The 19,739-nt window shown below is 36.0% G+C and overlaps 1 protein-coding gene and 1 long non-coding RNA gene across 3 annotated transcripts; one reads left to right on the forward strand and one right to left on the reverse strand.

Moving 5' to 3' along the window:
* Window positions 1–356: 356 nt before the first annotated feature.
* Window positions 357–19,526, forward strand: LOC112043475 (uncharacterized). Of its 2 annotated transcripts, none has more exons than XM_024078889.2 (11): window positions 357–510; window positions 653–916; window positions 1,523–1,688; window positions 3,624–3,831; window positions 6,137–6,284; window positions 7,066–7,183; window positions 7,949–8,154; window positions 8,987–9,147; window positions 10,353–10,555; window positions 11,259–11,449; window positions 12,026–19,526. In XM_024078889.2, exons 2-11 carry the CDS (start codon window positions 664–666, stop codon window positions 12,208–12,210), a joined length of 1,839 nt encoding a protein of 612 aa, XP_023934657.2. In that variant the 5' UTR covers window positions 357–510; window positions 653–663; the 3' UTR covers window positions 12,211–19,526. The 2 variants fall into 2 exon arrangements, with proteins under 2 accessions (XP_023934657.2, XP_023934655.2); XM_024078887.2 differs by having other exon boundaries at window positions 385–541.
* On the reverse strand, window positions 8,620–16,468 carry LOC128198538 (uncharacterized). Its single transcript, XR_008251295.1, has 2 exons — window positions 16,398–16,468; window positions 8,620–9,129 (listed from the first exon to the last, which is right to left on the reverse strand). It is a non-coding gene; the product is annotated as an uncharacterized LOC128198538 (long non-coding RNA).
* Window positions 19,527–19,739: the final 213 nt, after the last annotated feature.

The raw sequence follows: 19,739 nt of genomic DNA on the forward strand, positions 1-19,739 counted from the left end.
TTTATTTTCTACTCTTTTGTGGCACACTTTAAGTGATCTCAGACCAATTACTTTATACTTATGGAACCATCGGTGAACGAGTCCGACTCGGACTTATACAAATCAATAACAAAAGAAATCGTATGTAAAATAAAAGTGTATACCTAATCTATATTAAAACTATAATGAAAATCAAATCGCATGCTAATTAAAGCTCGAAGATGATAGGGTGCTGTATTACTTGCTTACCAACATTGGCCAAACATTGGCCATGAAAAGCGAAGTCCAGCTATGTGTAATAAGCTTTTAAATTTATGGTACTGCCAAAGACAATAGAAAGCACTCTTTCGAATTCTATTTTATTAATCTATGACACAGATTAATAGATACTACCTATCTATGACATAATTGTCTATGACACATCATGGCTGCTCACTACGGATGGAAATCAGTGCGGCTATATTTTCTTCATTTCTGTTTATTGTAGCCGGTTTTAAATGAGAAAATATACATTGTCTTATAACAAATAATGTAAGTCAATGTGTGTAATATAAATTTTGGCGTAAGTATGCTGTTATTCAAGTTAATTGCAGTAATTTCACGTATATCCTTGACCAAACTGTGTGGCGATGCAACTCACTTTCCGTGTTTATATTATCCGGTGTCTTTACAGGTATACTGAAGATGCCAGTTAATTCTTTGTTGGAAAATAAAAAAGGTGTTGAGAAACCGAAATTATCGCTGTCCCTCAATAGAAATAATGCTTCAAATTTGCGCAAGGAAAACAAACCTGCGAGTTTAAAGATTTTCATTTGGCCCGATTCTAAGAACAATAAAGAGAATAAACCAGCGAAAAGGTCTTTGAAAGACACGTATAATAATACACTACAAGCCGCTAAAAAGCTAAAGCCTCTGACAGACGTGCCTAAGGTTCAAGGTATGGACTCCTTAGTTTTTGTCATGATAAAATTAGACTGCTTACACAAAATTAATAAAGTGGTAGAAGTGGATGGTATTTTTTGTAAATTATAATACGACCAATAGCAGATTTACCAGCAGGTTAAGTCAGCTGGAGCCTAGGCTCACAAATTTGGCCTAAAAATGGTCTTTATGTAAGAAATAATAAAGAAAGACATCATTATAATGTGACAATTAGTCTTGAAAATAATATTAATATTTTAGTACTGTACTTACTGTGCAGTAAAAATCAATATAGAATAAGTATTGCTGATGTTAATGATATTTTTTTTTTTTTTTTTGTTCTATTATCCTCGTGCGATCAGTCGACAGACTATGAGCAGAGGTGTTGTAAGTAAATTTGGCGGTTAAAAGCAATCTTCCCCAGTGGGAGCAGCTCCATGTAAATGTTATTTCTGGCTTTCATGTTAATGATATAGGACTTAAATATGTAAACTTGCAATTTTAAATCTAATATAGTATTAATATGATAGCAAACCAAAACTGAGTAGTCTACTGGCAGCAAATTTGTAAGTCCACCACTGAAAAGCACACACGTCTTATATCTTATTGTATTGATCAACAGAGTGTGAGCTGGTAGTAGAGGTGCCGTTAGGGAACTTTGCCATGTTGAATGGCCACCACCCATCAGACAACCAGTATGGAGGGAGTGCACAGTGGAAGGCGCCTATCGCCACTCTCTCCAACCTTGGGAATACATGTTTTTTGAACAGTGTGCTTTATACTCTAAGGTTAGTACAATAATATCCTTAGCTAAACCTCATTTATAGATGATAGACATCCACTGCTGGACATAGGCCTCTTGCATGGACCTACAAGCACAACGATCTCGAGCCTCCAGCATCCAGCGGCTCCCTGCAACCTGCTTGATATCCTCGGTCCACATAGTAGGGGCTCGCCCAACACTGTGCTTTCAGGTGAGGGGACGCCATTCCAGCACCTTAGGACCCCCAACGTCCATCGGCTCTTCAAACAATGTGGCCCGCCCATTGCCACTTCAGCTTCACAACTCACAATACTGCTTTAACATAATTAACAGAAATGGAAAACAATTTTACTGTAGTCTGTACTATTTAAATTACTTTGGACTGGCAATGGCAGACATCAAAATAATTACACTATCTGCAATGTGTTCTTACAAGTACTCTGCAAGAATTGAACATCATAGTAGAATGATAAACATACATATGTGTTTGTGTTGCCTGTTCTATTTGCGGTCACTAGGGGTAGACTTGCGGTCTGCTCATATAACTGTTACTTATAACAAGAGGATATGTGCAGATGGTGGTCTGATTTAGCCGAAATTTTAAATGGAAATAGATTTTACTCTTGATTAAAACCATAGGCTATCTTTCATACCGGATATATCTGGTTCCTGAGGCATTTGGAAAAAACTAAATTTTTTCGCCGACAAAGTCACGGGTGTCCGCTAGTAAGTCAAGTAACATACATCAAAGTTAGTGAATTAGCCTTGCAGTAAAGATAATCGCTGGTAGATCAGCACAAACAACCTGCTTTCTTCATAAGTATGCCCAAAGGCAGGAGCGTGAGAAGTTTCACATTTACATACTCTTATAACAACTGTCCTGTGGCACTAACATGCAACCAAGAAGAGAAATATAGGCAACATATTGTGCAATGGCGTCGGAGTTGTCCTAGTCCTATCCCTTTCATACCAACAAAATAAAAGAGATAGCTGTATTTCTAGTTGACATCACAAGATTTTCTCATTGGTCTCATGTTAGCACCACTGGTCACTGATGCGGTAGTAAGCTGAATGTATGTAACTGAATATATGGTAAATAATGCATGCTTGCTAAATGTAGGTTATACTTAATATCTGATTCCACTGAAGCATGAAACAGGTAAATCCAGCTTTATCTATTATATCTTTATTAGTCTTATAATGTAAATGTTGTTCTGATATTAATATTATGATAAGATTGTATCAAAAAATTTATGTATAGGATCTTCCATGATTACTCAACCTGAATTTTTTGCTTTAGCGATATTAAAATCTAAAGGCCATCTATCTTTGCCTGTGTGTCAAGGAAACAATCTCATAGTAATTTATCATAGTCTCTTAACTCAAATTCTGTTTTGAATACATTGTCATTAACAACCCATATTCTGCTCACTGTTGAGCACATGTCTCCTCTCAGAATTGGAGGACTTTAGCCTAATAATCCACCATACTGACCGAATGCGAATTACCAGACTTTACACACAAAGAATTAAAAAAAATCTCAGGTTTCCTCATGATGTTTTGTCTACACCAATAGAGACATATGATATTTAATTTCTTAAAATGCATATAACTGAAAAGTTCAGTTAGTAAGTTGTAAGCCCCAGAGGATTCAAACCTACCCATTGTCTCTAACAGCAGGATGCATTTGCATTGCAGGATGTGTTATGATAACACATCCTGAAATGTTTTATTTGCATGTTTACAAATTTTGTGAGCAGATGTCAAAATTATTTGCTAGACTTTATAATTAATGCATTTCTCAGTATTTTTAAATGTTCAAAAAACCTTTAAATTCCTGTATTCATGTAATCATGCGAAAGAACCTCATTTAGGAGTGTTTCTACCAGACACTGTATCTTCAGATTATATAATTAGTAATGTCATAACACTGTAAATTGATAAATATTTATGTTTTTAGATATGCACCCCAGTTTGTACACAACCTCCACCACCTAGTGTCGGACCTGAGCCGGGTGGAGCAGAAGCTGGGCAGCATCAGGCTGAAGAGCTCGTCGCTGGGGCGAAGCGCTGCAGGACTAGCAGCGTCCGGCACCAGGTCGTGGAGCAGCAAGGACTTGCTGTCACTGGGCCAGGCAGACACTAGTGCCACTAAGAGCAAGATACAGGTATATTTTTTTTATTCTTTACAAGTTAGCCCTTGACTACAATCTCACCTGATGGTAAGTGATAAACTGCTGCCGAACCTGGCAGCAACCAGTATTGGAGGGTAAATCTAGTCAGTGGCGATCACAATAGATCGGTTATGGTCAACATGATACAGGGGCCTCAAGAAAACCTGCAGAGCCGCGACATCAAGAAGAAGAAGATGGTAAGTGATGATGCAATCTAAGATAGAAGCGGGTTAACTTGTTAGGAGTACGACCATCCATACCTTTCGGTTTAAACACAACATCTTACCGGATCAGTGTGAAGAAAGAAGTCTGGAGGGATTTTTTTCCTCCCGAAAAAAAATAATCATACCAGAACGCTAAATCGACAATCTAGTGAGCAGAGATCAAAGCCATAATGTCTTTTCATTCAATCTGAACCCTTTGTCATTGTATATGGTGCAATTAATTGCCAAGCTTTGATTACAATTTACATTGTAATGAAGTTTTTCTATAACTTATGTTATACTTATGCTTGGGTTTGACAAAATCCTTGGACTTATTGAGAGACATGACCTTTAAATAATAATAATTAATGAAACTGAAATGATGGTATACATAAGAAATACCAAGGGCCAAGGTCAAGACCTCCACATGCAATGGAAATCAATACTGAGTTTTATATAATGAGCTAATACCATACTTCCTTGACATTCTGAAGAGATTTATAAGTTATTTGTATTTCCTAAAAAAATTACAGGTATCCGAATAATATACAAAATCTGAAGCATAATCTTATTTATCAATATCAGATAAACAGCCTCTTTGACTGAGATAAATTTTGATATATGCCATGTCATTTTTAATCAGCTGATTGTGTATGCGACAAAAACAAGTATTTATGTAATCTTTTGCCTTCCTGATCACTAAACGAAAATGTATTCATTTTTAAAAGCAAAGATTTCAACAGTTAACCTATTTTGTTGGTAAAAATATTAACTCTTCTCTATAAATACGATTTTTAATGATACGAAACCAAACTAAAGTAGGCTATAAGCTTAGCCTACTTTTATGAATTTTGGTATAATAGATGGAGCAGAACATAGAATACTTTTTGTCGTGAAACTATAAATAAAATGAAGGGAAATAAAATAAAATTATTGAATGGGAGGTTAAATATTCATTTATATGTAAATTTAAAGTCTTCAATTTTTCAAGTTATACCTATTTATAAAAATTATTACTTGCATAATATGCACACGAAAAATTTTATAAATTAAAATAGTCTAAAATAAAAATTAAATATGTCTAACAGTATAAATCGTCGTTTTCGACTTTTTTCACGTTTTTAGTGTACTTACTCATGCTCAATTACGGCTTTCTAATAGTACTAATCTATGCGCTAAACCGCAGATAGACGGGACGGACATGGCAAAACTATAAGGGTTTCTTGTGGACTTTGGAACCCTAAAAACCGGTATCAAATAAATATAAGACATAGCTTCCCACGGGATTTGTAAAAAACAGAATTTACGCAAACACAGTCGTAGGCGCTTGCTAGTAGCTTATAGTATACCAATTAATTCTCAATACCTCCATAGGAGGAGGAGGGAGGACTCATTGTCTCCCTCCCTCCTCTTCCTTTTACTACCATCTGTACGGCCCAATTGTGGCGAACTCTTTCGTTCGCCCACTTTAGGTCTGGTCATCTACATTTTCACATTTCATATCATTTTCATATTTGGATATTTGGAATTCCGTGAACCGCGCATGCGAATATACATTATATTCGCATGCGCGGTTCACGGAATTCCAATATTGTCAACCTATTTTATATTTTGCGTCCCATGGGCTGTCGGGTATATATACAATTATAATAAGTGCAGTGAATAAATACACATAACAGATTACCACATTGTCTTGTATCACTATATCAACATAAAAACTCTTCGGCTTTTACAATACAAGGCTGTGGTCCCCGTCTCCTAGACTATTGTCGTACATACTCCTAATAGTTTTTTCCGATTAGTTATATTATAATAAATAAAAATAAAAATAGCCTTTATTCTCTGATTGCTGAATACATACGATATACTTAATACTATTACTTAATTTATATACTAGAGCAATCAGGTTGTCCTTCGACATAGGCCTCCTCCAGACTTTTCCACTCTACTCGATCTCTGGCCTTTCCTCGCCATCCTTTCGGCAGGTCATCCTCCCATCTCTTATGTGGTCGCCCTTGCCTCCTTTTCCCATCTCTGGGGTACCATTGAATGACCTTATTTATTAGTTATATTGGTCATGTTAAAAAACTTGGCAGATAGCAACAGAGAAGCTCCACGAGACGTACCTGAGCCTGCGCGTGGCGGAGAGCAAGTGCCTGCACAGCGGCGCCGACGCAGCGCCGGAGCCCTACGCCGCGGACTCCTTCCTCGCCGCGCTCAGGGAGGTCAACTCCACATTTGAAGGTTATTTGTTGTCTCTATATGTATAATAGGCTGGTTGACATATTTTTAAATAGGTTTAAATTAATCATTATCTACTCGATTGAAAAATTATCACATTTTTTAGGACGTGATTACATGAAAATTTTAACTTTTAAATATTTATTTAGCAATACAAACCAAAACGCTGTCGGCCATGATGGTCTATATTTCGAGTGTTTCATGACTGATTTGTCACGTTAACTAATCCTGTACCAAAACGGAGCGTTTGACAAAAATATTAGTTAATAATTAGTTTGACGTTTAGTACATCAAGTTTGTTAGTGACGTCACAAAATGGACGTTTATGACGTTTGGAAATTTTTAAAAAATAAGTGATAGATTAAGTTTTATAAGAAATCTTTAACTTTCATTATATATTGATATCGATATATTTCGGACCCTTATTCCATGTACCATACGAAATTAATATTTTTTTATATGAAATTTGAATTATTATACTTATTCTTCATAAATTGGTAAACTGATACCAGGAAGAAGAACACAAGCAATGAATGTGAGTGGTGATGTGTCTATGAAAAAGAAAAGCTAAAGGTTTTGCACCTTGCCAGTGTTTGATCGTTGTTTCTATCCAATTGCATCAGCGCGATTGTTTAATAATATTGTAATTAGAGGTTGGCACTCATAGAAGTTCTGATATGTGCGGAAGGTATTATTTTCTGAATTCTGCCATTATTGACCAATATAGGTTAGTACGTCGAGATATCCTACAAATTTATTAATTTGTTTTTATTAATGTTCGCAGGCAACCGTCAGCAGGACGCGCACGAACTGCTGGTATGCATCCTCGACAGCATACGAGAAACGTGCCGGGCGCTCAGCGCGCGCGCCTTGCGACTGCAGCTACAGGAGAATGGCGACAGGTAGTATATTTTTTTTAAATATTACATACACAAACACATTATCACACCTCATTCTCATAGCTCAGAAAGATTGCGCTCAACCTCTAATCAGGATCATCAGACATGGAGGTCAATACAGAAAAAACCTTCAAATGTATCCAACGCCCTAGCCCTTACCTATTATAATATGTGTTAAATACTGATGATTCGGATACAGGAGGGAAATACAGCGTGGAAGCAAAGTTAAATGATTACCATTTCAACTATACTAGTTCCCAATCTTTCGTTTTGGAATTTTCACCACCCAATCAGATATGCTATAAACCATGTCTGAAGAAAAGTGTGACGTGTCTTACATGTTGAATGGAAATATCAAGGTCCATTTTAAGTATATACCTACAATACAATCATAGGTAGGCAGGCTTCACGTCCTTTCACTTTCCACAAACCTTGCATATTTGCTCTTCCTTTCCCTTGGCCTGTATTTAGAACGTCCTGTGTTTTCGACAACACCGCGCGTTCTGGTGCGAATTCCAACTCTTTGCTCATTTGCTTTCCAATTATGTGCTATGTCCACTCAGCTTTGCCACTTGTTGAACTCGGTGAATTTAGCTCTGCGAATCTCATTTCTGGTTTGATTACACGGATATTTCAAGCATAGCTCACTCCATCCCCTTCTGAGTGACTTAAGCCTTCTTATGAGGCCAATAGCTAGCAACCAAGACTTGATCGCAAAGTTTTCTATTATATCTAAGATACTACAAATGCAATCATTACCTTTTACAGCAATGGTATAGGTCGCCAACCGACCCTAGTAGACGGAGACGGTGGTAAAACACTTGGCAACTTTCGCAAATCTTGGAAGAAACGCAAGGAAGTCAAAGTTAATGAGAAACGCAACTCGCCTTCAGAAGAGAGGCCGCCTTCGCCAGATCCAGAGAAAGACGAACGAGCAAGACCTGGATGGGACTTTGTTGCCGATGACTTTGAGGGTAGGTTATAATATAATTTTGTTAGTTGTGGGGCAGAAACCCAGACCAATTATTATTACTATAGGATCTGCCTCGCTAAAGGTTAGCTCTCTATCAAAAATATTTGATTGTGATCAAACATGTTTATACAATGTATGATGTGTGAGTTTACCTCGTCCCCCTCGTATTGCCACAGCCAATTTTGTTGCTGAATTTGAGTGTGGTACAAATCCAATAGAAGGTAATTGGTCCGAGTTCATAAGGTGTGTTTGGAAATATCATAGCTTTAATTTTGTGATTTTAGTTGTCAATTATGCCCTAGAAGCGGGTTCGAGAGGAATATATCTCTAAAATCTGCTGAAGACCTTGGCAACATTAAATCTGCAGCAAGTTCCATATAAGAACGAGTATCCAAAGCAGTTCTATATAAGAATCAAGTAGGATCATATCAAATTTCACTGGGTAGGGAAAAAAACACAAGCAGAGGAGTGTCAACATAATATTATCATAAAAGAACTCCCTTTACCTGTGTCACAAATCCCAGACTAAGGCTATGCTTTTTCAGTGAATCTGTGGAATGTTAAGTCTGTCTCGAGCCGTCAGAATCCAGCGGCTCCCTGAAATCCGCTTGATGTCCTCTGTCCACCTAGTGGAGGGTCGACCAATGCTGCACTTTCTGGTGCGGGGTCAGCATTCCAGCACCATAGGACCCCAACGTAGGCTCTTCGAACTATGTGGCCTGCCCATTGCTATTTCAGCTTTGCAACTCACTGAGCTAAGTGACTTTGCGGATCTCCTCATTTCTGATTCGTTCACTATTACTATTATTCATTACTTTACTGTATTGTGTCAGGCACAATGGTAGTACGGACGATGTGCCTGGAGTGCGAGGCGGTGACGGAGAAGGCGCAGGCGGTGTGCGAGCTGTGCGTGCCCGTGAGCGACGAAGACGCCACCGACGAGTCGTTCCGCTCCGCCTGCCTCTCCAGCGAGTACCTGCGCGACCAGAACAAGGTGAGAGACAACCTAGGCGATGTGAATGTTAGCTGTGTAAAAATTACATCTGTGTGTATTGCGAATCAAATTTATGGTTGTGTGTAGTGTAAGGATACAGAATGCATTTAGTGGTGTTGAATATTTTTTATGTGCGAGTTTACCTTGTCCCCCTCAAGAAACGACAGACAATTTTATTTGTGAATTTGGGTGCGATACTGGTCCTTCTATAATAGGCTACTCGCCTGCTGTATAAAACTAAGAAGATTTTTTGCATATAGGCAGTTTAGATGCCTAGAAACTAATCACATTTTTATTTGTGAAAATAATCTCGTAATTGTAATATTTTTATAAAACAAAATTGTATTTTTATCACGTCACCGCAAATGCCAATCATAAACTGCGACGTCATTCGCTACAAGGCATCGGTATGTGATTGGCGCTTGCGGGGACGTGATATATAACATCATTGCAAACGCCAATCACGATGTTATCTCTATGAATGACGTCACTTGCTAATGTGTTGTGTTTCAGCGGCAAAAAATTCACGTAGATATTTTTTCATTTATATTAATTTTTTACTGGTTATTATTGACGGGACAAAATAAAATGTAGCTTATAATACTTCCAGTTTAAACACTGTTTACAAAAGAGGCAAGTAGCCTATTGGTCTGAGGTTTGGAGCCGGCGTCGGGTATCAAGTGTGGTGATCGGTTGCAGTACTGGTGCGAGCGCTGCTTGCGCTACAACGAGGCGCGGCGCAGCGTGGCGTACTCGCGGCTGACTTTTGAGTTATATATATTTAGATGTATACCTAACGGTTATGGTATGTGGTGCGATACTGGTCCTTCTATAATTGGTCTGAGGTACCAAGGTGTCGGGTGTCAAGCTCAGACTAATTAGATAAAGACCTGCCTCACAAGACATTATTTTTTTGTCAAAGTATATGATCAACGATCTTATGCGATTATAAAAACTGTCTCTATAGAATCGATGTTTCATGGTTTACAACCGTGTCCGTCGGTTAAAAACCTCCGTAAAAATACCTTTTTGTGTATTTAAATGTGTAAAAAACAAACTAAAACTGCTAGTTTAGTATAAGATATGTATGAAATCTAAGCTCGTTTTCCTTAGAAAATGGCAGAAAATTTTGTTCGTGAATTTGGGTGCGATATTAGTCCTTATGTATTTAGTCTGAGGGTATCAAGTGTGGTGATCGGTTGCAGTACTGGTGCGAGCGCTGCCTGCGCTACAACGAGGCGCGGCGCAGCGTGGCGTACTCGCGGCTGCCGCGGCTGCTGGTGCTGCAGCTGAAGCGCTTCAGCGGCGGCATGGAGAAGATCACGCGCCACGCGCCCACGCCGCTGCTCATGCCGTGCTTCTGCGAGCCGTGCGCACGCCGCGCGCCCGACCAGGAGCCCGCCCACAAGTTAATAATGAAGCTTTTTTATTCCGTTATCCTCATTTCTTCATTCTTCATTCACGGACGCACGGACATGACGAAACTATAAGGGTTCCGTAGTCCACAAGGAAGAAGGCTCGAGAGGAAACTCAGAGTATCTCTGCATGATTAAATCAGAAATTAGGAGATCCATAGAAGAACCGCAGTCACCAACATAGCTCAATGAGTTGCAAAACTGAAGTGGGGGGGAGGGGGCATAGTTCAAAAAGGTGATGGATCCCAAGATGCTGGAATGGTGACACGAGAAAACGCAATGTTTTGGGGGACCCCTAAACAGGTGATCTGACTGACAACATCTGAGGGTGAATCACTGGATGCAGCGGTGGCTCAGGACTGTGGTGTTTCGATATCCCTACAAAAGTCCTATGTCTTACAGTGCACGTCCATCGGCTGATGTGATGGTGATGATGATGTAGATGTACTCTTACTAAAATGTCACATCAACTGGAGGCATGCACCTCCAAGATTTCAGTTATGTACTTTTTTAGAAATTCAATATAATGGCTATCAAACGGTGAAATAAAAACATCATGAGGAAATCGTCTTACCTGAGAATTTTCTTAATTCTCTATGTGATGAACTATTGGCCTAAGCCCTCTCATTCTGAGGAGATGACTCGTGCTATAAGCTGAATATAGATTGTTAATGATGATGACAAACCCAATTCCAGATACATCCTGTGGGCGGTGATAATGCACCTCGGTCAGACGCTCACGGGCGGGCACTACGTGGCGTACGCTCGGGACAGCTCGCAGGCGGACACCAAGTGCGAGCGCGAGGGGGGCGGGGACGCGTCCGCCGCCAACAGCGGCTCCAGCTTCATGCGGACACTCTTCAACAGGCCCAGGCCTTCGCCCGCAGGTGCGTATCACTACGATCCTTCCAATATCTCAATTGTTTAACTTCCTTATGTTCGCCTGCCGCGCTCGAGTAACTGCAAAAATCCCCATTTCGGCTCCTCTACTATTATTATACGCCCTTAGTAGAAATAGACGCCCAAAAATGTCCTTTACAACAAACAACCATATAACTACAAAAAGCGCCTTTTTGATAACTCGACCAATGAAATGTGCTAATGCAATGCACAAATGTTTTGAAACAAGGAAACCTTTACCGGCCCAATAAGATTTCAATGTGCTGCAAAAAATGGGAAAGCCAACAGAAGTACTGCAACAATGCGACACACCAAATATCACCTGCTCCAGCTAATTATCCAGGGAAAGATAAAGGGGAAACGAAGTCGTAGACGTACATCTTGGCTCAAGAACTTACGCCAATGGTTTAATATGAGTACCAGGTCACTCTTTCGGACAGCAGTGAACAAAGTTAAATTAGCCTTAAAGATTGCTGACCTCCGATAGGAGATGGCACTATCAGAAGAAGATGATTTAAATGTTCATGAGATTAGTTTATAATATTTATTTTTTTTTGTTTTAGGTTGTACAGCAAACGAGTGTTGCGTCCCCCGACCAAGGCCGGAAGCGTGCTGGCTTGCCTGCGACGACGACCTAGTCAAACCCATATCCAACGAGGAGTTTGAGGATCTCCTCTCCGCTGAACCCAAAATGAGGTCAGCGGCCACCCCATACCTCCTGTTCTATGTGAAGAGTGAAGTCGGCTAGTGCATTGTTTCTCCACAAAGAAAACACTTGACTAGTACCTTGATGACCTGTGTGAGACCAGTGCTGTTGTAATTTGTTCGAGGACTATGAAGTGAGGGTAGTTTTGAAAATATTATCGACTATAGTGCGATATAAAAGAGTAGATGTTAATAAAAATGGAACTAACAAACACTACATTTACTGTCATTATTAAAAAGATCTGTCACTATAGAGCAACCAATCAACAAATCATAGTGGAAACTCGGATTACATTAAATATCATTTATTTTGATGAAATTTACTTTTTGTTTTAAATTTAATAAATATATATCATGAAATCAGCTATTTTAGTGCCCATAATGTTTACTTCGCGGCTAGATAGTGATTTAAATTTATATTAAATGGTAAATTATAATTTTCGTCATAATATAATCTTATTTAAAAATAAGAACATGATATTATTTAGGTATAGAACAAAATATTAATTATTATCAAGTATCAAGGTAGTTGCTGTATCACCCTACCCTATACCCTATAAACGACAATAGGTGACAACAGCGCCCTCATTTATATTCCACTCTTTTGTGTCGCACTATATGTAAGCTTTTTGTAGGTTAGAGGTAAGAGGAACCTTACTATGGGTATGAAAAAGTGTACGTCAGAATGTGATACATTTGGCGCCACTGTAGCTATAGAGCGTAGACAGAGAAGTAAATAGACAAATGAGTGACATGCCACACACGTGACGTCAAATGATTGTGAACTCAAAAGATATACTTGGCGGAATTATTGCGAAACAATCGCAGTACAAAGTACCATAGACAAGAAAGAAGACAAAAGATATACGATTTTGACTTCCCTATACACTACACTGAATCTTTTTACATTGAACATGATTTATCAATAATAATAACAAAGTAGTAATATTTTGATTTTCCTTTAGACTGCACTGAAACTTTTTACACTGAACGTTTTTATTATCAACAATAATAATGAAAGCTGTATTTTCAGGGCAACATTATGTTTATTTTATAGTTAAAAATATAATCTGTATAAATTGTTGCAAACGGCACGTGTCATAACACCAAGACCCAAGTATTATCAACTGGTCTTGTCTCATTTAACGTTTTCATTTATTGTTTATGGACAACCCATATTCGGCTCACTGCTGAGCACGAGTCACCTCTCAGAATGAGGGGTAAGGCCAATAATCCATCACGCTGGCCCAATGCAGATTTGCAGACTTCACACACATAGAGAAATAAGAAAATTCTCAGGTATTTATTGTTACTTAAACTTAATTACTTCTCTGTCTATTCTATGTCTAGCACCATTAAGACGGATTTTTGAAGTAACAATTTCCATCTGTACACTATTTCAATAATTCATCCATACAACTTGTTTCTTCTTTCCTCTACCCTCATAATTACTCTTCTTTTATTTGCTGACACAATTTGAATAATCGATTACTTTTGTATTTGAGAAAATACATATGTAAATGAATAATTTATAAATTGAATTTATTCATCATCTTTCAAGAAATCATTGTCAAAAATATTTTGTGCTTTTAATATTATGTAATAAATTGATTGGACAATAAAAGACATTAATTAATATTTATTTGTCAAGGACACTCTTAAGAGTAGCTCATTACAGCGAGGCGGGAAATTGTGATTTCAATAGAGGACAGACTTTTTTTTGTATCTGTGTGTATTCACTCAGTTTAAAAGTTCAATGTAATAAAACATATTGGCATATTATTCACAATTCTGATCCTTATTATCAACTTATTAAAATAAACATCAAATCAACAGAGAAATGTCATCTACCTACTGTATGATATCCACCAGTAGGCACCGGATGACATTTGTTACATTGAACCTCAATTTCGCAACTAACATACGCCAAAGCTAGTGAATTAGCCTCCTGGTTATTTAGCTTTTATCATATCATTATAGTTTTGTAATGTCCACAATCAATAGATTGTAGTAGATCGATTGCTGCATAGCTTTAATGAACTATGACCTTTAGACTATCTCTTTAGTTTTTTCCCGATTTTTTGTGTATGAATGTATGTAATTGTATGAATACATTGAATTAGTATTTTTGACATAATATCGAAATCCCATGTGTGGGTTTTCATAATATTAACACAGTGGTCGCGCATTCCCAGTAGCTCTGAACAAATCTATATGTATATTGTACATAAATATGTTTGTTGGTATATTACCAATGGTGTTTCCTACTCACACAACTCTTCAGTGATGTAGCAATGTTTAAATGGTTTTGTGATGTAGAGGATTTTTCGAACTTGTGTTTGTCCATACATTTTTGTTTGTGATGCTTAAAAAGACAATTTATAGGAGGCAATGTATGTGTCAGCCTGAAGTGATATTATGAATGTAGCGAAAAAAAAAATGTATTAAAAACTAGAGTATTACAAAGTCTATCAATAGATATTATATTGTAAAGCATAAATATATAGCAATATCACATTTATCGCGTGTTGAAATCGGACAATATGAAGTAAAGGTATTTAAGGGAAAACTATAATTTTTTGAAAAATTTGTACCTTCCAATTGTTTAACAAAAGAAATATATATATATATATAAACCATTGTTAAATGCATCAAATATAACGAAAATGTACACATTGCTAAAATACTTCTAATATAAATGACAATATGGCCTAAGTACTTCTTGTAATTACTAACCCTGTCATATAAATGTTTATTATTCTATACATGTAATAAAAGAGAAATTAATGTGTCTGTATGTTAATGATTAATACAAAAACAAAATTTTAAAATGTCTTTTGAGTGTTAAATTGTAGTATCCATGCTTAAATGTAACACTATTTGAAGTGTAATATTAGACGAATAAAGTTGTATGTAAACAAACATTACAGTAATTGATAGCATGAGTTTTTTTTATGTACTTAATAAAAAAAATATTTAAAAGGTCTCATATAATGTAAAGGAATACTTCTTTGTATGTGGTTGTGCAGTCATTTTAATAGGGTAGTTGACTCAAATCAAATTTAATATAAACAATATTAATTTCGTGTAGTACATGGAGTAAAGGTCCGAAATATATCGATATCAATTAATAAAAGTTAAGGATTTAAATAACACTAACACTCTTGATGTACTAAACGTCAAACTAATTTGCTAATTAATATTTTTGTCAAACGCTCCGTTTGTAAGGGATTTATTATAGTGACGTCATTAAACAGTTGAAATATAGACTGTCATGGCCGACAGGCGTTTTGGCTCGTATTGTCATAAGCATGTTTAATAACCAAAATTTTCATGTCATGTTTTTCAAAAATAAATTTCAATCTAGCAGAACGTTAATGAACAATTTAAGACCATTGACCAAAAAAACATATACAGCCGAACGTAGAACCTCCTTTTTGGAAATCGGTTAAAAAGTGTCAACTAACCTATTGAGACGATAGGTAACTCCTTTGCCTGTGTTCCAAATTTAAATTCTGTTTTTAACAATCATATTAAGACTATTTCTTTGTACATGGTTGTATTCCAAGTTTAAATTCTGTTTTTAACAATCATATTAAAACTACTTTTTTGTATATGGTTGTGTTCCAAATTTAAATTCTGTTTTTAACAATCATATTAAGACTACTTCTTTGTATATGGTTGTGTTCCAAATTTAAATTCTGTTTTTAACAATCATTTTAAGACTACTTCTTTGTATATGGTTGTGTCCCAAATTTAAATTCTGTTTTTAACAATCATTTTAAGACTACTTCTTTGTATGTGGTTGTGTTCCAAGTTTAAATAATAATTTATTCTAATGATTATTTTAAATAAAATGTAGACTGCAGACTACACCTTAAGCCTTTGGTCGTGTTTCAAATATTTTAATTGAATGGAAGACCTAATAATGCTAATAATGTAACAAAGGTCGCTATGGACCAAGTCACCTCTTTCTAAATTCTGATTGTAACTAACTGAAAATCTTTTCTAAACTTTATATAGACAGACTGACACTCAATATTGTATAGCTTCTTTATTACTTGGCCTTAACCATTTATTACTGAAATAATAGTTCAAAGATAGAACAATATTATGTATAAAATAAAATAAATAATATAAATACAGTATTACCACGAATATTATAAGTGCACTTTGACCTATTAGATATATTTTAAATTAAAGAGAAAATATAGAATATATTAGTGTTACCTGATGTGTATAGCAACGTCCTTTATCTTAGTAGCATTGCCAACGCCACTGGTCTTCGTGGTAGCACTGTTCTGGGGAACACCGAAAATGTTCAATTTTTCCACATTGTTAAACTTGACTAAATGTGTCACACCAAAATTAATACTTCGGCCGAATAATTAAAAAAATAAATCTAATGTATTGTTAAATACTCAGTTTTGTTGATGTTTTTGGACGACTTTAGCCTAAAACAACAATATAAATTTTCGGGAGTATTCACACCTGATATAATGTCAGTTGGAAGATTACTTCGGTGTCTAACAGATCCCGCAAACATTAAATTGTAGAATATACAAGTGTGACATACACCTGCCCGCACATCTCCGACGATATAATTTAACTAATTAACAAAATTTCGATTACGTACAATGAAATTATAAAATTTTGCAATTTAGTTGTCCGATAGTCGACCAACGTATGTCTGCGGGATCTCTAAGGCCGCTATCGCGTTGGCAAGTAACATTTGTTGGCATTTCTCCGATGTCCAGGATGTGCGTATACGACTTAAGGTCCGTTTATATCTACAGACATTTAGCGTGAAAAACACATGACGTGGCCAGACATATAAACGGACCTTTAAACGTCGCGTTCCTAACTGCAAAGTTGAAGCCGTTGAACACTACTGTTCTTTACCGACAGCGAAAATTTCGTAAAAGAAATGGAAAGTATCATCGATAATTTTAGGGAAATTCTTTGTGTATACCATAAAGGATTTTTACCAAAATTGGAAACGGTCGCTTGACGCTGAAAGATTCGCATTTGTGTAGCCTTGTTGCTGGTCAAATGTTCACCAAATGAGGTAGCGGCCTCAGCAGAGTAATTATTATTGATAGTAAAAAACGTAATTTCGTTGAATTAACCATGTTAGATGATAGCAAAAACTGTTCAAGATAGGGCAAAGTTATACCAGACTTATCTGAAATTACAGCACCTTATACAAAATTGATGAATAAAGCGCGCAATGTCACTATGAGTGCCTCCGAGATTTCGTGACTTGAGTTTTTTATTAAGATAAAAGTTTAAAAGTTCAGTATAAAGTCATTAGTGTGCACGTATTTGTGACTCGGAAAGACAACTATGTATTTTCGGCTTGATGTTAAACAAATTCAGTACGATAAACAGGTGTGAAAGCTTCCTTGATGTATATTTTAGTATTGGATGGTAAAAAATTGTAAACATTTAAACTTTAACAGCATCTAAGTTTATATCTTACACTTTGTCTAGTTCTGAAAGTCTCTTTGGTTTTGCATGTAGTGGTAAGGTGTACATTGTCAGTCATGGATTAGCCTTTATGCTATTTAAGCAATTAGAACATCCTGTTTAAGGGGGCATGAGAGACCGGGAAACAAAAACGAGCACACGAATATTTTGAAAATCTGTGCGTTTTAAATTGGTGTGACTGAAGGAATGTTCATTAAAAACGAACATGCAGTTTATATACATTATACATACATAACAGTGACGAATATTTCTCTATATCTTGAGGTCCTATTACATGAACTTGTATTGTAGAAGAATTTTTCCAATTTTAACCGACTTCCAAAAAGGAGGAGGTTCTGCGTTCGGCTGTATGTATGTTTTTTTTTATAATTTAAATTTCTACGTGTAAAGCTTACCCTAGTTAAAAAAATTGTGAACACCACTGCTACATAAACTCCCTTGGTCTGTCATCTTACCACTCTATCCAAAACCTGCCCAAGGACTTCGCAGAAAAGATTTGACTATATTTTGATAGTACAATTTCTCAAAAAATTCATTATTTATGTACTACAAACTTTTTAGTTAGTCATTTTCGAATTAAACATTATTTTTGTTGTTTATTAATATAAAAATCATACCCACAACGATTGCTGCTTGCTTTATGTACGTTATACGACTGCTTTCTTTATAAACATTTTGACTATATACATACGAATTTGCTATTGTTTAAGAACTTGCCTTTCCTACAAGCGACTATTTTTCTACTTGGTACTCGTATGTAAGCCCCTTTTTGATGACTGTTGAATGCCTCGGATTTTGTTTTTACTAATACTTTAGACGAGCGGCAACTATACTGACGACTGGAGTCGATTGCAGTCGGCGACCGCCGTCGACCACCACCGTCGACCACCGCCGAGAGTCGCCTGCCGCCAAAACGTCGCCGACTGCCGTTGGCTGCCGCCGAGACATCGCTGACTGCAGTCGTCGGTAGCAGCTGCCGCTCGTGTAAATGAACACTTAGTCTCGAAGTCTATAAACTAATTATTACGAATAAACTAAGGTTAAGGATATTTCACCAACTTTGAATCTGAATCTAACATTAAATCCTTGTAAAAAATAAAAACTGAAATATAATAAGACATGAAAACACTTTAATTACCTATATGGACCCCTGTAGAACATTCTTGAACACCTATTTTTTTTTTAATAATGGTTTTGTTTTACATTTTAAATATACCTCGTAAATGTTTTATTAAATCCAGTATTCTGTGTGCATCATTTACATTAAACTTATAGCGGCCTGTTTAATTATTTTATTATTTGAATGCAATGAATTTGAAGATTTATATTACTGTTGAAAACATTTACATTCTTTGTCACATAGCAAAAGATTATATTAATGCTAAAAGAAAATTATTTGCTGTGTTATGAAATGTATAAATTATACAGAAATTTATCAGACCTCTTTAGTTTCTTAAAAATATATTTCTTTATCATATAAGTTATAAAAGAAAAACTTTTTATATATAAATAAATATATATATAAAAAGTATACGTATACGAGTACGTACCTATTGCGTGTTTGTATATAGATTATAAAAGTGGTCTCATGGTTTTATGTATTATTAATATATTTTAAAACATTACATCATCATCATTAAACCTTTGTTTATTTTCTCCTATTTAAATTGTAGTCTGTCTTTATGGTGATTGCTTTTATATTTTATGTGCTGTATAATATTTGTTGCGGTTGCCATTCCAAAAACCTTTGAAAAAGGTATATTCTTGTCAGTAGTTATACTTAATGAGTTAAATTTATACAAAAACCGTGTTACAATTAATTTTTAATGTAAATTTGATTGAAATAAATATAATTTAATTACAAATTGTTTTATTTGTATTCTTCTCTGCCCTAGCCTTTATTATGTAGCAATATTTGAAATAGAGGAGAGAAATCCAAGGAGCATTACATTACTATTTAATTTTTTTCATATACTTATTAGATTTTATATTAAAAAAATATATATCAGGAAGATACGTATCTACCTGTTGTTACATAATTAATTATAGTAATGAACCTTTACTTTATTATCATATCACATT

The sequence above is a fragment of the Bicyclus anynana genome, chromosome 12 (assembly GCF_947172395.1).
Source record: "Bicyclus anynana chromosome 12, ilBicAnyn1.1, whole genome shotgun sequence".
Taxonomy (NCBI): Eukaryota; Metazoa; Arthropoda; class Insecta; order Lepidoptera; family Nymphalidae; genus Bicyclus; species Bicyclus anynana.